This window comes from Coturnix japonica, chromosome 2 (assembly GCF_054131305.1).
Source record: "Coturnix japonica strain WE chromosome 2, WE-NBRP24, whole genome shotgun sequence".
NCBI lineage: Eukaryota > Metazoa > Chordata > Aves > Galliformes > Phasianidae > Coturnix > Coturnix japonica.
The window spans coordinates 114,497,468-114,513,672 of NC_140664.1; the positions used below are offsets into that span (position 1 = coordinate 114,497,468).

A 16,205-nucleotide genomic window follows, 5' to 3' on the forward strand; every position below is an offset into this window, starting at 1 on the left:
GGCAGCTGGAGAGCTCCATCAGCTCTGCAGAAGGAAGCTGACCTGGTGAGTCTGTGGGTTAAGACATGCACTCCTGCGGCCAGACTCTTCCAAGCCCATCATGTTCCCCCCAGCTGCTTATATCTGGGTAAAAATATAAATAATAATAATAAATATAAATAATAATAATAATAAAAGTTAGAATAATTATCCAGGAAACTGCACTCATACTTCTAGTGTTTTATTTCCCTATTACATTACAGAAGTGGTGTATGAAGGAGCAGCTCTGAGATTTAGTGAGAACACATTACAATTATCATTGGGACAGACAGTGTTTAAAATCAAATTGAGTACATTCCTGTAATTCCACGTGTCCTGGGAAGTTGAAACAGCAAGCACAAAGAAGCTAGCAGCTGGTGGAGGGCATTTACCCTGACATGGCAGCATGAAGGATGGTGGGGTGGGAAAATGAGGCTGCCTTATGGACAAGACAAGTAGAATACGAGTGTGAACAGCAAAACCAGAATGGAAGGAGATGGGAAAAGATTGTGAGAGAAAGAAATATATTCCAGAATATCAAAATAACTGGAATTGTCAATATAAACTATTCTAGAAGCAATCTGAATGTTGTTAATACCCTGCAGGCAATTTACCCAAAAGTCGTTTCTTTAGTTGGTGTTACACCCTTAGCCATGATTAAAGCCCTCATAAAGGGCTGAGTGCAAAGCAGTATTCGGTCCTTTACAGATATGCCTGTTGGTTGTGGAATTGCAACATATCACAAGAATCTGAAACTTTGTATCTTGCAGCATGTCATGAGTACCCAAGTGTGCCACCTGTCTGCTGAACTACCTGCTGTTCTGTGCCCAAAGCATGGACAAGGATGGATGCTGAGTGAAACCAAAATGCTGTTCTGCTGCATGCCAGCAGTTCAGAGTTTTGGGGCCTTCTATCATCCACCCTCTGCAGAGAAAGAATGCAGGTTGGCTTGGGGAGTCCATTAGAAATCCTGAGCTTGCACATCTTGCCACCAAAAATCAGCCCCTGGGTCTGGTGCCTGGCTACTGACCCAAAAGCTAAGAAATCTAAGTAGAAGCAACAACTGCTTTCTATGATTCAGCTAAAACAACAACAATAATAACATCACAAAACGAAACAAACTGGGATACCACCAGATCGTGGTGGAGCAGCATGAAGCCTCAGCTTTGGCCAAAGCCTCCGGGTGCCCTCAGGTCTGTTTCCTGCAAAGTTTGGTGGGACTGCTGTGCCGCCAGAAAAAGGATGGGATGTGAGTGTGGGGATCGTTTCCTTGCTTTTCTGAAGCCAGGGAGGCTAAACGTCTTCAAATTCTTATTTTCATTTATTTATTTATTGGGAGTCAGAGGGGATGAGGATGGAGGGGCACCCGGGGGTGTATGAGCCGCAGTAGTATCGCGGGGTCGATGTGGTGGCACCGTGCCGCATGTGACCGCTGATCCCCCCCGGCGGAGAAGCCGGGGGCTGCCGTTCCTCCTCCGCGCCGGCAGCGGGGCCGGGCCGGGCCGGGCCAGGGGGAGCGGGCCGGGGCCGGAGCCGGGCGGGCGGGCGGCGATCCGGCGATCCGGCGGGGGGCGCGGGGAGCCAATGGGCGGCGGGGATCCGCCGGCGCGGCTCGGGGGCCCCTGGAGGAGGAGGAGAGGAAAAACCACGGGATTGAGCTCTGTCAGTGGCGCTCGCTGCTTCCGAGGGGGAAGTGCCGGGGAATAATTAATGTTTTTATTAAATTTGGAGGGAAATTTTTTGCAGCCGATCGCCGCGCGTGGCCTTTCAGGTGGGTCTTCCCCGCAACTTTGTCCGGCGCTCCGGAAGATTGCGTGGTGGCGGAGGGTGGCCAGAGCGATCCCCGAGGAGAAGGCGGCGGGGTGCGTGCTGTATGTGTGTGTGTGTGTGTGTGTGTGTGTGTGTGTGTGTGCGCGTGTGGGTGTGCGTGGCCGTGGCCAGCGGGCGCTGCCGTCGCTGCCGTGAGGTGCCGATCGCCATTACAGCCGAGCACACGGCCCCAGCCGGGGCTGCCACTTGCGCGGATGGCCCGGGGGATCCGGCGGGAGGATACATAAACCCCTGCCTCTCCCCCGGCTTTCGGCTGCTACCCCGAAGTGCTTTTGCTCCGGTTTTTCCTGGCAGAAGCGTGTAGCCCAGGTGAAGGCAGAGAAGGGAGTGTTGTTTTTTATGAATGGGACTCTTTGAGGTTAATTAGCTATGCAAATGCAAGCAGTTCATTCATGTTTTTTTGTTGTTGTTTGTTTGCTTTTTTTTTAATCTAAAAGCCATCTTGTATTCCCCTCCAGGCTGATTGGAGTCCAGATCCCGAGGAAATCTCCAGATCCAATGCCCAGTAAATAAAACACTGAGTTCAGACTCGTGGAAGAGCCACAGGATGGATGGATTTTATGACCAGCAAGTGCCTTACATGGTCACCAGTGTGAGTGATCAGCTTAAAGTTGGTGTTTATAAACTTGACTCCGACTTGTTTCTGTGGGGGAGTTATGCAGGCAGAGTATCTGCTTTGTTGCTGTTGTAGGGGCAACTCTTCATCTGAGAGCTGTGCCTGCGAGACAAGCTTATCTTCCCATTATTCCAGTAAAGCATAGTGTTCTTTAAAAGGCAGTTTGAGGATGATTAAAAAATCCCAGACATAATCATTGGATCAGAAAGGCAAGAGCAGCAACTGCATCCAAAGTTTCTGGCTGTGTTTGTATCCAGCACTCAGAAGAATGAAATTGAGTCAAACCTTAACATTTGTTTTTTTCCTTGCTTTTCAGGACTTTGCAAACAGTTTTATAAGGGACAGGGGAGGGAAAGGCAGAGCAGAGTATTTGGATTCTCCTGTGTATATTATGCAGAGAGGATCTGTATGCTATTGTGTAGGTTTCTGTACTTTAGATGCTAAAAGTACATGGTTAGTATTGTGTTGCTTTCATATGTGTCTGAACAAATAGAAATCTACGTGGATAGCTAGAAATATGTTGCATTTAGACACAGGAATCTTTAGGAGGATGTTAGATGCTCAGCAGTATCTTCTGGTAGAAGCTTGAGGCTGTAAGATGATCATTTCCGTGTTTGAAAATGTAAAGAATTCATGCTGGCTTTGAGTATTCTTGATTAAATGAAAAGAAAAAGAAAAAAAAAAACCTCAGATTTCTAAAGTAACTGATCTTTCCTGTTTATAGAATCCGCGTGGGAGAAACTGTAATGAAAGACCGACAAATGTCAGGAAAAGAAAATTCATTAACAGAGACCTGGCTCATGATTCAGAAGGTGAGGGCTTGTTCTTCTTCCCACCCCATCCCCCCTTACTTACTAATGCAGAGAAGCTTTTTGAGAGCTCTTTATTTATTTATTTTGGAAATATATTTATCTAGATCAATCTGAATAAACAAGACAAGAAAATTGCATTTACTGTTGCAAAACAAACTGGCAAAGGCAATAAACTGATAAAGTTGATATTCTTTCCTTGACCTACCCTGTTGCATTTTAGGTATTGCTGCGCATGCGGCACATGACTGTCATGTACTGAGGCCAAGCCTTTGCAGCATCTCAGACAAGTCGTGGACAGAGTGCACCCGGTTTTATCTCCTTCAGTCCTCATGAGACTCAGACCTTTCCACATTCCCCCAGTCCTTTCCACTGGTGTATGCTCACTGGTGAGAGTAGGAGCAGAAATGCCAGTGTGGAGGTGGATTGTTTACACTCTTGCCTTGTGGTAGAGCTACTGCTGTTGTGCCTGCATAACACTGATAGGGTTAAAAACCCTGGGAAGTTTGAGTCAAGGAAGACTAGGATGGAAGATGTTTTCAGAGCCAAAGTTTTGTAACTTGTTCCCATCAGTAGCTGCTCACATAACTAGGGCTTCAGATCTGTTGTCTGGTTATCACTTCTGTAGGTTACAAGGTCAATAGAAATGCTCTCTTACACCCCTTTGAGTAGGACAGGAATATAGGAGAGCATTCAGGGGCTAATAATACCTCCATATAAGTTATAGCAGGGTGAGGACACACTGAGATACTTTCAAAAACCCTACTTACTTCCTTGGAAAGTTTGTTTTTTTTTTTCTTTCTGATGCAAATTGAAAAGAAAACAACTTCCGGACTTTCAGTTAAAAGATTTCCTAACATGAGGTATCAGTCCAGAGGAAAAATGAATAGCCTCTGTCATTTAAGTGTATGTAAATAGTTATCTGTCAGCATTCATAAAAGAGGAAGTCACTCTCAAAATACAGTAAATTAAAAATAAACAATTTGTCAGTTCAAATATCCTACTTCGTTGTCCGTAAACAGAATTTTCGTAACTGCGTTTCAGGACTTTGCAAATGATCTGAATGCTGCTCTTGTTTGCACCCTTATAAGCAAGCAGTTTCAGTGAACTGCAGAAAGGTTTTTCTTCTGCAAAATGCAGCCTTGGGAGAAAGTGGTTTCACTTTAAATAAGTACAGTAAGTACAGTATGCAGGAAATGGTGCTGGTTCTCTTGTCACACAAAGTAAAACATAAGGTGAAGTACAGAAATAAGGTTTTCCATTTCTCATTGCTGTTGCAGCTCCCCAGGTCTTTGCTTCAGAATTTTTATATGATAGGTACAACCCTGCTAATAAAAATATTCAGTCTGGACAGGGAGAACTTGTGCTGAATTCCAAGAGAGCTTTATCCGGACAGATATTGCGGGAGGAGGCCTGGGTCATATAAATAGAAATAGTTCACCTGTATTAGAAAGAATAGCAGCATTAACCTGTGTGTTGCTGAATAAGCTGATTGCACTGTAGAACTTGGTTAATATTCTGGTTATTATTTTGAGAACTGAGAAAATAATACAGTAAGTATTATAGAGGTGTAGAAAAATTATTAACTGCAACCCGAAAATATCTTTGTCTATATGTTTGACTGCCAAAATAGAATTCATATACACTGATCTTCAGGAAAAAGATATTTTTGAGTATATTTTAATCCTAGGAAGAGATTAAAGGTATGAGTCTTTTATCCCTGTCTTCATCTTTTTGCAGAACTCTTTCAAGATCTGAGCCAATTACAGGAGACGTGGCTTGCAGAAGGTAAGGGAAAAAACTGCTTGTAAAAAGAGGAAAAACAACTCTGAAGGGAAGAGGGGAAAAAAAAAAAAAACTCCTGAACTTGCTGTCTTAATGTTCAGCCCAATTAATTGAGCTCTAAAAGAGCCACCTCATGTGTCATGCATACATTAGAGCCTCTGATGAGTTTGTCTTTGGGGACTCTGGGGCTGCTCTACCCAGTGTCATCACAAATTACCAGGAGAAATTGCTTCCAGCTCACAATCACATCTGCTTTTGGCAAGAACTAATGCACCAAGACTTCAAGTTCTAAGCCTCTGTTCAGATTTTAATTGCAATTGATCAGGTTTATATTATTGTACCTCGAGAGACTACATACAGCCAGAACTGGGCTTGCTGTTTCCTTTAGAGCAGCACGTATAATTATTTGGTGTTCTGGTGGAGTACTTTCTGATGGCAGAAATTAGTTTCTCTGGGTTCATCGGGACGGGATGCTTCAAGATTTAAGTGCAAGTGTCTTCTTTCCACCTTGTTCACAACACAGAACATTAGGTGTGTATGGAATACTTTAAAAGTATTATTTCTTGCTTTATTTTTTTTTCTGTTGCTTTTAAATATTTTGCATGCTATTTTTCTTCTGATTTGTAGTTATGAGATTGTGTATGGAGTGATTATGAAACTGACATCGGTCTTTTTTGCACCTGTTTCTGCTTTTAAGTATTTTGAATAGTCTTTCAGAACACATTCTGCTGAAGAGAGAAAGCTTAAAAACAATAATTTAGAAATGTGAATTTAGAATAGCTATTGAGAGATTAATTTACCAAGGAAAAAAGATGAACTGATGCTATAAGAGAACTTTAACAAAATGCAAGGGAAATTTCTGCTTATAAAGTGCATTTGTTTTCTTCTGCAGTGCTTCCTGATTATTTTTTTGTCCTTTATATTTACAATAGTATTTATTTTAAGCATAAAGATTTTTATGCATTTTCTCTTCTTAATATTATTGGATGAAATTTTAATGTAAACTTCTGAAATCAGATTTTGATGCAAACTAAGATAATTTTTCCAAATTATCCTGATCTAAATGGATATGGATATTCACATATGTTTAATTTTTATTATGCACTGTACTATGTGCAGTTGTTTATAGAGTAGATGCTCAGATTCTTTGGAAGAGGGAGACGTTTGGGTGAGCTGCTTGCTGCTGCTTTTCATAGAAAGAGAGAAATGTTGCTGGTGACTGCTTGGTTTCAGACTGTGGGGTTTTTTTTTTAGCAGCTTTATATGTAGTTAGTCAAGTTTTTAACCTGCAAATAAGGTGTGGGGTACTGTTTATTTTGCTGATGTTTTTTTTCCTAGCATTATTTTTAGCATGTAGTTACTTGGTATATAAGTAGAAAATGCTTTTAAAGTTCACGGAACAGAGGTCATATTTCTATGAATTAGGAAGATTCTTTCCCAATCATTGAAAACAGAATGTCCTACAAGAAGACAGTTTTTTTTTCTAGTATAATGATCAGCTACAACTGTAGCTATCTCTGTGGTAATTTCACTAAGGCTCTCTTTATTTTATAGCAGCTCATTCATTTTAAATAGCCAGAAGTATGTTAAAATGCTATTCAAAAGATATTATTTTTTTGATGGAGAGGAGAACTTTTAGCTTGATTTTTTTACTGGGATGGACATTTTTGTTTCTGAAAATGATTAGATTTCTTTGATCATAAGTCAGAAAAATACAGGCAGATTCATAATGCATGTGCAGATAATAATGTAAGTTTGAAAAATAATATGGAATTTAAAATTGATTTAATCATTTCTATAGGTACATAAATTACCGTAATGGCAATTTTTATTCTACAAGCACTTCCTACTTTAGACTAGAATGAATTGTTTCCAAGCCTTCTTTTTTTCCCTTTGGATCTGCCTCACTTAATAAATTTAGATAGGATTTAAGAGAGAAGGGTGTCTAGATCTATGTCAGCTGGGAGGATGAACCTTTCTAAATGCAGGTATCATCATCTGGTAAATACTAGAAAATTAAAAAAAAAAAAAAATACCAGAAAAAGATTTTGTTCTCGTGTAGCGGCATTAATGTATACAATGTTATATCTGTGTTTTTTAACAACATATTTAAACTAAAACTATTGCTAACTTTTCATTTTCAAGAAATCTGTACGTTTAAGGCCATGCCATGTTTTTTATCTCTTCCATAAAACTTTTCACAGCTTTCCTAAAGGGTAAGGTAAAATCCCAAAAAATCAAGATCAGAAAATCAAATATTGGTTTATTAACTTGAGCATAACGTTTTACTGGAAAACAAACACAAGCACACACACAAAAGCCAACCAACTAGTTTTGATAGTTTTTATAACATCCTGGTGTTTGAGAATATTGTGGCTCTGCTTAAATGTCTACATGGGTGAGCTTAGACAGGAAACCGATTTTGAAGTTAGACTTGTTTATCCCTTGCTTGATGTGTCCATTTATGTTCTTCTGGACCTGCATAGGCTAAAGGTCTGCCAATTTGGCAGAGTCAGTAATGTTTACATATTTCTTTTCATAATGCTCTGGAGCCAGGGAAATGACCATGAAATTTTAAAACATCTTGACCCTTTTTAAGAAAAGCGGTGGCAGCTGACCAGGTTTCTCCCACGAGTTCAGATCCCCACTGGGGAGTAACCAGGTCAAACATCTACTTATTAGTTAGGAGAGGAAAGTGAGTTGCATTTTATTACATGCAAAGAATGCTTGCTGGTTTTGTTTTTGTGTTGTTGTTGTTTGTTTGTTTATTTGCTTGCTCTTATTTTTCCTGAAGCTACCCGTGCTGTAACACATAATTTAGCCTGGAGAACAGTTAAAATCACCTGTATTTACAGTTACTGTCATCTGTGAAAAGTCGGTAGGAAACACTATAAAAGTGTATTATTTTCCTACTGAAAGTGGTGAAGACTCTCGTGTATTAAAGAATTAATGCAAAATGTAAACAATCTAGTAACCTCTTTAATATTTTATTACCCTGTAATTAACAAGCTGAATGCTACTTGCAGAAAACTTAGAGATGTATTCCACTAGCTGCATACATCTTTATGGAAGCGAGTCTTGCATTTTACTTTGTAATATTAAGTGTACAAGTAAGAATCTAAGCTATTTTGATATAAAACTTACTCTAAATAAGGTTTTTTTTTTTCATGTCAATTGTCATGCAGGATCAAAAATAGATAGGAAATGATTTCTGGTGCCAGAAATGCAAAGTTGGAAGCCTTTAATAGTTGCTTCAACCTTCAAACTTGAAAGGAAATAGTTAAAATTGCCTGTTGCTAACCAAGACAGATATTATTCAGATATTATCTTTAGTTTTATGTTTAAATAACTCAGTGGCAACATTTTGTCATGATAAAATTAGAATATGACTTTATTGATCTCGTATATTTGGAATTAGATTGGGTATGGCAGATAGCAATTGTTCAGTGACTTGAAAAAAATTGTTGAAATATTAATCTAATGTTATCTTATCATGGTAGCTCTTAGTTCTGATTCTGGAACAAAAAGAAGAGAGAAATAAAATTCTTAGTGAGTGAAAGCCTCCTCTGCATGGTGAAGGCATTTAGTTTAGGGAGAACAGTAGATTAACCAAGAAATATTTTTTTTATTAAAAATTACTCTTTCAGATAGAAGTTCCTTCTACACTGTGTTAAAGATATGTAAAAAGCATCCCAAGCAAAAACAAATAAGAAATGTATGCAGTAGATGTGCTTCCTAAAGTGGTAGATAATCCATTCCTCAGGTAGTAATAAACTGAATAAAAATAAAGTTTTATGTTGTGTGGCTTGAAAAAATATGAAAGGCTCAAATGAACAGTAAATGGTTTGAAATAATAATGGCTACAGGTAATGGGTTCATGCCTCTACAACAGCTTAGCTAAAGTGAGTAGATGGCTACTGCCGGCTACCAGGATTTAAGCACTGGTTCTTGGTACCTGAAAATGAATTATTTCTCCCAAATAATTAATTCCCACATTTGAGCTGAACTTGAGGAAATGAGCTTCTGCCCTCTGGTTGCCTGTGGAAGATGCTCCAGTGTAGTGGTGATGCCTAATCTAGTGTTGGCTTCTGGTTTACTCCTTCAATTAGAAGGTATGAAAATGAACAGTTTATAGTTCTTAAAAGGTCACTTTTAATAAAAGAAAGTTATCAAATATTTGCGTAGTTGAAGTGGTTTCATTTAAATCAGTGATGCCGTGTAGCGCTTTCCTGTGCCTAACTTGCTTTCTGTCAGAAAGTTGTAAAATTCAGCCAGCAAATACTACAAAGCCATGTTTGGGAACTATCCATGTTTTTCTAGGAGTAAAAAATACTCAAGAAAGGATGCCTTAATGCCATCATAGCAGAGATCTACCCGACTGGGTATACTTTAAAAAGCAGTGAAAAGATTTCCGTTTTGGGCTTTGTTATTCAGAGAATAGCCTCTTTTATAGATTCTAGTAGTCCGACAGATTTGGCTTTCAGAAACTCATAACTCTTAAGTACTTGTGGACAAAAAATGGGGAAAAGTGAGATTAGGCAAAATGGGATGGGTGTGTGTGTTTTCTTTTAATGAGAAATCCAAAACAAATAAAACCACCAGAAATCTACAAGTCTGAAAGTTTGTATAGTAATAAATGTGCTAAGGTTTTTCTTGTTTGCTGGAAAAGTAAATTCCTTTTATTCAAAATAATAATTTTCAAAGGCATAGTGGGGTCTGCAGATGAGAAGATGTCGCAGTGTTAAATGAGAGTGTTCCTTATAAGCTATCTTTTTTTTCCTCATTTTTAGTATAGCACCAAATGAAGAACAGATTCTGCAACCCCATCTTCATATTCCTAGGGATTATTCACATAAGGAAGAATTTTGAGATCTGGAGCTAGTTTTGAACTGCACTTAAGTTTATTAGTCAGTGCATCTCACTTATGTAAAAAGGGTTTGGGGTTGTTTTGACAGCAAAACCAGTGCTTATGGGAAATAATTCCTGGTTTTTTTTATCCTCTTGAAATTTGTCACTGTGTTGTCTTCTGAATGCTCCTTTGTTAGAAACAGTTGTTCCTCTGAAAAAAAAAAAAAAGAAAAAAAAAAAAGAGAGAGAGAGAGAGAGAAAAAAAAAGAAAAAGAAAAGAAAAAAACAAACAGCAAAACTCAAAAGGCAAACCAACCCCCCTCCCCTACCCCATTCATTCAGGAATATTTAGAATGTTTATAATCTTTCAGATACTCAGAACTGACAATCAAAGAAAACTCAAAACTCAGTAGACTCATTACTTCTGAGGCCTGAAAGTCTTATTTTAGCTCCAGCCAAAACACTACTGGCCATGTATAATTTCCTGTCAATTTAAATTTCTTTTGGCACTTTGAATAAATCTCTGATATTTTAGAATGAATGGCTCTTAGCTCCAAAGGTGTAGCTTGAGGTCAGAGAACGCAGCACCAGAGGAAGTGTCATGATACTCAAATAAAGTCTTAAGTGAAGTGAGGAGGTTTGCAGCTCCTTATTTTCTTCAAAAAATAAAATAAAATAAAAGAATTGATGATTTTAAACAAGAACGCCATTCCCTGGAGTGCAGTTCTGCTTTATGAAGCTGTTTGTAACTGGGAGAAGGAAGAGTTAAATTTAAGCCCTTTATAGCTCATTTAACTTTTCTTTTATTAAATACGTTCCTCAGCAGGTCTGTGCTACGTCTTGAGACAAAGCAGTGAAATCAGTGTGTTTATGCCTAAAGTTCAAGTTTACTTTGCTGTAGCTTTCTGGAAGGGTGTGACATGAAAAGCTTGCGGTTGGGGCCACATGGTTCGTGCTGGACTGTGTTTTTGTGAATGGAGGCAGAACTCCAGTTCTGACTGCTTGTCTTGAGGAATTGCTTCGGAGATCAGCTGTCTCATTCACTGGCAGAAAGAATGACTCATACATCTTCTGCCTTGTTTGGCTCCAGGTCATTGTTACAGTGGATAGAGCTGGTTTTAATTAAATATTAACTCCTTTTGTCCTGGATGCTTGTTCATGGGGACTTTTTATATTTGTTTACTTGCAGGGAAAGCAAGGTAACAGGCCCTAATTTAAAACTTTTTTTATTCCTGTTTTTGAACTTCTTTCCCTCTGCAAATTGTGGCACAGTTCAGCTTTTTAAAGGCTTTTTAAAACTCTGAAAACTGCAAACAAGTCTTAAGTATTTTTGTGCTGTAAATGTTTGCTTTTCACAAACTGAATTTAACTAAGTAGGTAGTGAAGCTGTAAAATCTAAACTGATATTGTCCTCGAGATTATCATTAACATTTTCGTACACTTCCCAAATGGTCTCGAGATTATTAATAAGAGAAAAAAGAACACTTTTGGTAATAATCTAGACAGAGCTGGATAGCTTGCTGCGGATGTTTTCTGCTCCAGGAGTGTGAGACTTTCTGGCTATGAATGCAGAATGAACTGATGTCGCTGCTTCTGCTATTAGCAGTAAAAGCCACGTGCTTAATATCCTTCAAAACCTTTTATTACTCTTTTGGTATATACTTTCCTTCTCAACCCCTCATAATTAGGTAGCTCAGGGAAATAGTCTCCCTCAGTTAGATGATCATTTCAGGTATCTTTTTCAATTTTCCTCTGAAAGGCAAAGTAGAACAAAAAAAATGTTTTGGTGATTTATGCATTGTGTCCTGTACTGAGTATGTTAACAGAAGACCAATGAAGATTTTATAGCAGCCTTGCTGAATTGCAGTATTTGTGAATAAAAGAAAAGAGGAAATGAATGTCATATGTATATAAAAGTGCAGACAGTTGCAACACTGCAAGTTACATTTTCCTTTCAGACATTTATGTTGAAGTGTCTTTACCTGTCCTTTTAATTTGCTGCAAAGGCTGTGTGTAATTATCCAAACTGAAGATATAAAAGCTCTCTTCCCTTTGAGTAACGGGATGATGTATCCAGACCATTTGTCTTCTCGCAGCAAGATGCTGTTGGCAGAAGTCTGTGTATTGGGCTGATGGTCCTTTGCGTTTCTGCAGTATGATTATGTGTGAGTTGCAATTCTGCTATTTAAAAAAATATGATACCGGGTTAACTGAAGGAATAATTTCTCACCTTTAATAGATAGTGGGTCCTTTTAATTTCTGTGTTTAGACTTGCGGGCTTAGTTTTAATAGCATCAGTAAGTCAGAAATAGATTCCAGTAGGAAATTATGTTACCAGGTTGAACGTTTGGACATTATGCTTTGTTTTGTTTATATTTGGCACAGTTTTAAACACTTCTATCTTATTGTATTCCTTGTCCCACAGAGACTTCTAAGGCTATGTCAATATTGTATTTAAAATACATTTTGACAGCAGTCTCCATCTTTTTCTACACCACTGATAAAATGATCTCTGTTAAATACATCCTCATAATTTTTAGGGGATCTATGAAAAAAAAAAAAAAAAAAAAGTATATTTTCCTTGTTTAATCCAGACCTCATTTACTAATATATTAAATACCAGATTTACTTGAAGTAAGTCAGGTTAAACAGCTAGAAACAGAATGAATCACTGTGAAGCAGTCCAGTGCACGGAATATGCTCTAGAAAGTTATATAAGATTGCTGTCCCAGTTCTGCGATCACTAAATGAAGCCTCCTGCTTTCAGCATGAGCTTTTTGTTTCATTTAGCCTTCTTCAAATATCCCGGCTTCACAAATTAACATACATATACATATGCTCTTGTGTGCATATAACAAAATTAGAATCATTCTAGCTTCCTTGTTACATGTAAAAATGATAACTGGCTTAAGAACAGTGTGTGGGATGTGTCTTCTGTAAACAAGGAATTACTTGATGGAATTACTTTTAAGGGCGAATGTATGCACAAGTCTTTTGAAAACAATTGGAAATGTGAAAAATCCTTGATTTTTAAGTAGAACTCTTGATTTCATAATTGGATTCTTCAATGACAGACAAACAGTCAAATATTTGGCATTTTTTGTCAGGAAAAAGTCTAACGTGCACAAGTAGTGAACTGTATGAAATGTCAGAAATTGCACTGTATTAATATTTGGGCTAGTATGATCCTTCAGTTAATTTCTGGTAAAAGTCCTGTGTTTTCCCAGTTGGAAAGAGAAATGTGATGCATCAAAAATAATAGAAATATTCAGTTCGGTAAATTACATATACAGATTGAAACTTTGAGGAGCGAATGTGGCCTCCGAGGCAGACTTCTGCTAGGAAAGTAGATCACTGTAAGTTGACCGCAAAACACTAACAAAACAACAATAGTAATGCATTTTTATTTGTTTTTCAAGTAATATCAATTACTCTTCATATATTTATCTTACCTTCACTTCCTTTAAGGCTGATGTTTGCAGAGCACCCAAGGTCATTTGTTCTTAAGCGATATTTGCTACAATTAAGACACTAAGACTTCAAACATTAGTTTTAAAACTGAAAGCAAATAATTTTTCAGTATGATGAACCTGAATCTGAGCTCTTTACCCAGGGAAAATATTCTCCCAGTTAAGTGATTAGACCCATTTCCTGAGTAAGAGATCTGGTCGACAAATAGTACTGTAGAGCACACTGAAAATAATTGTAATTAAATATGTATTTTTAATTCAAATAAATTCTGTTAAAGCTAGTAGCAATGTATAAATATAAAGGAGATCATCTGTGCCTTAAACTGGAAAGAGCTCTGAAAGGCATTAAAGTTAGTTTTTTTGGTTCGATAGTTACTGTTTCAGTAATGTATTATATAACCTGTATTTACCTCTCGAATATTAATGGATAAACAGATCATGGCAGATGCTAACTTTTAATTAAGATCATGTGAATTATTTGCTTTTCTTTAGACAAGAAGTGGGTAAATTAAAATATGTTCTAGCAGAGAACTTTGTGAAGCTTTTCAGTAATGCATGTAGTTAGTGTATATTGAGCAAAGGATGACGGAGATCAGACACGGTAAGCTGGATCTCTGTAAGATGTAGCGAGGACTGGTTGTGCTCTGAGGATGCCAGTCTCCAAATGTGCTCACCTACAATATACATTCAGTGGTGTTTCAGCTTAAATGCTTCTAATGAGATTACAAGACACTAGGGCTAATGTCTTAGGTACACAATGAGAAGCCACGGTACCGCAGAAGAAATATTATATATCAGCAGATCATGAAGCGATTGTATTTTATGGCTCAGATTTGCAACAAAAGTTTCTTAAAAGCTAAGATGATCTCAGAAAAGTTGAATGGATGTTAATGACAATTCTTGTTTAAATAAGTATATTTTTTTCAGTGTCTGAAATGTTCTTTTTGAACCAGTAATTCTGTGGTCTGGTAAAATAGCTCTTTTTGAGTATTTAAAATAACAATGAAAAGAACCCTACTGAGTTGGCCAGCTGCCATGAAAAACTGGAATCATTTTTAAGTTTGCCAAAGATGCAGTAGCTTCGGGTTAAAGATGCATAGGTATTAAACACAAGGTTTTGGTGCTTTCTGTGCAGATGTTTTGCAAATGAGAATGGTAGGATTTTGGCAGGTGCAAAGCGTGGTGCCAGCATCAGCCTTCCCATCCCCAGCACCCTGTTGCGGGGCGCACCACACAGCTTCACCCTGCAGCTCAGCTTTTCCAGTATGGAAACAAGTTGCTTGTCTGATTTCCATACTTGATTTTCATGGCCAACAATGAGAGAAACAAAAATTCTGATTTTAATCTTGGCTGTGCTTCAAAAGAAGCACGAGAATCTTTATTTATGCTTTAATGGCTTCTTTTAATTCTTTCCTCATTTTTTTTTCTTTTCTTTTCTTTTCTTTTCTTTTTTTTTTTTTTTTTGTCTGTTTATTTTTTGTTTTTGTTTTCCTTTCTTCAGCTCAGGTACCTGACAATGACGAGCAGTTTGTGCCAGACTATCAGGCTGAAAGTTGTAAGTACAGAATGAATCATCGCTTTCTTAAAAATATGTCCTTGTATATTTATATTTGGCTCTTTGTATTTGTTATTTATTGTGTCATCTGCGGTCATGTGGTGGTACCTTTTGCTGGGCAGTGACATCAGCGGGATGAACAGATAAAGCAAGTGGTGATTTGACATGCAGCCAAAAAGGACTGCTTGGGCTGAAGGTGTAACCTTTAGCAGGGGCCAGCTCCTGTCCTCCCCAACCCCAAGGAAGTGAGGTCCTACCTGGGGATAGAGGGGCTCTCCCTGTCCCTCGGAATAAAGAGAAGGATGCTGAATGAGGGGATGTAGCAGACAATTGTCCAAGGCAGAAATCAGGCTGCTCAGTAGATTTTGTATATCAATAAATAAAGTGTTCAGGTAATCAAGCACAGCCACTTCTGGGACATTTTAAAGTCATTCTAACATGGTATTTTGCTACTCAAATGAAAGGTGGTCTTGAATCAAAAGGAGAAAGCAGTAGTTATGTTAAGCTGGATGCTTTGTGTTGTTTGCTACTTCACTTAACATGCCTATAGTTATTCTGTTACTCTGTACCCCTCAAAACTTGCTTGTTATTCCTTGAACTGCTGCTATTCCCTTTAACTCTGGCTCTCCTTCACTGTGCCTTCTTGTCTGTGCTTTTGGGTGGTTGCAAGGGCATTAATAATATGGAACAGAAACGCCGTGTGACAAAGTCACAGACTTCTTATGGCTGCTTTGCGCGCATCTTTCCTTGCGGCATGTCTTTTCTTCATCATCAGATCTTTTCTCAGCAGTGTCTGCTGACTGCAGCGGAATGCGTGGTAGCTTTCCATTTTGCTAAATAACTTAAATAATTTATCCTATCAGAGTAAATTACTGCAGTTTGCTAAACCAGGTAGCTGTTAAATATAGTTTTGTACTGATATATTGGGATTAAAATTAGAGAGATCAGGAAGAATTGCATTACAATGGTCTTTAACCTCTAGAAAACAAAACCGGAGTTGTTGATTTTTTCTTATAAAACTTGTATCAGTTTTTTGTTTTTGTTTTTGTTTTTGTTTTTCCAGTTACTTAGATATAAAACAACATTTAGTAGGGATAATATATTTATATGACTTCTCTGGGATGCTGATAGTGTACCTGCAGAAGAACAATTTAGTTTTTTATTTTCTCTACAAGTTCCTGTACAAACACCAACCAACAAGTGTAATCACTTTTAGAGTTGCCCTTTACAGCATTTTTTTTTATATCTACCTAAACAATTATTATTTTTTAAAA

The 16,205-nt window shown here is 38.0% G+C and overlaps 1 protein-coding gene across 5 annotated transcripts in view; it reads left to right on the top strand.

Annotated features, from left to right (window-relative positions):
- The first annotated feature begins 1,154 nt into the window (after nucleotides 1-1,154).
- The window catches only part of ETV1 (ETS variant transcription factor 1), a 66,166-nt gene continuing 51,115 nt past the window's right edge, over nucleotides 1,155-16,205 (top strand). Inside the window, exons 1-5 of one of the 5 annotated variants that reach the window (XM_085538548.1) lie at nucleotides 1,155-1,267; nucleotides 2,307-2,440; nucleotides 3,189-3,276; nucleotides 5,014-5,061; nucleotides 14,878-14,931. In XM_085538548.1, the coding sequence (XP_085394674.1) occupies nucleotides 2,396-2,440; nucleotides 3,189-3,276; nucleotides 5,014-5,061; nucleotides 14,878-14,931 (235 nt within the window). In that variant the 5' untranslated portion in view covers nucleotides 1,155-1,267; nucleotides 2,307-2,395. Of the gene's footprint in view, nucleotides 1,268-1,667; nucleotides 1,881-1,981; nucleotides 2,158-2,306; nucleotides 2,441-3,188; nucleotides 3,277-5,013; nucleotides 5,062-5,145; nucleotides 5,590-14,877; nucleotides 14,932-16,205 lie in introns of those variants that run through there. The other 4 variants (XM_085538547.1, XM_085538545.1, XM_085538546.1 and 1 more) reach the window with 4 other exon arrangements.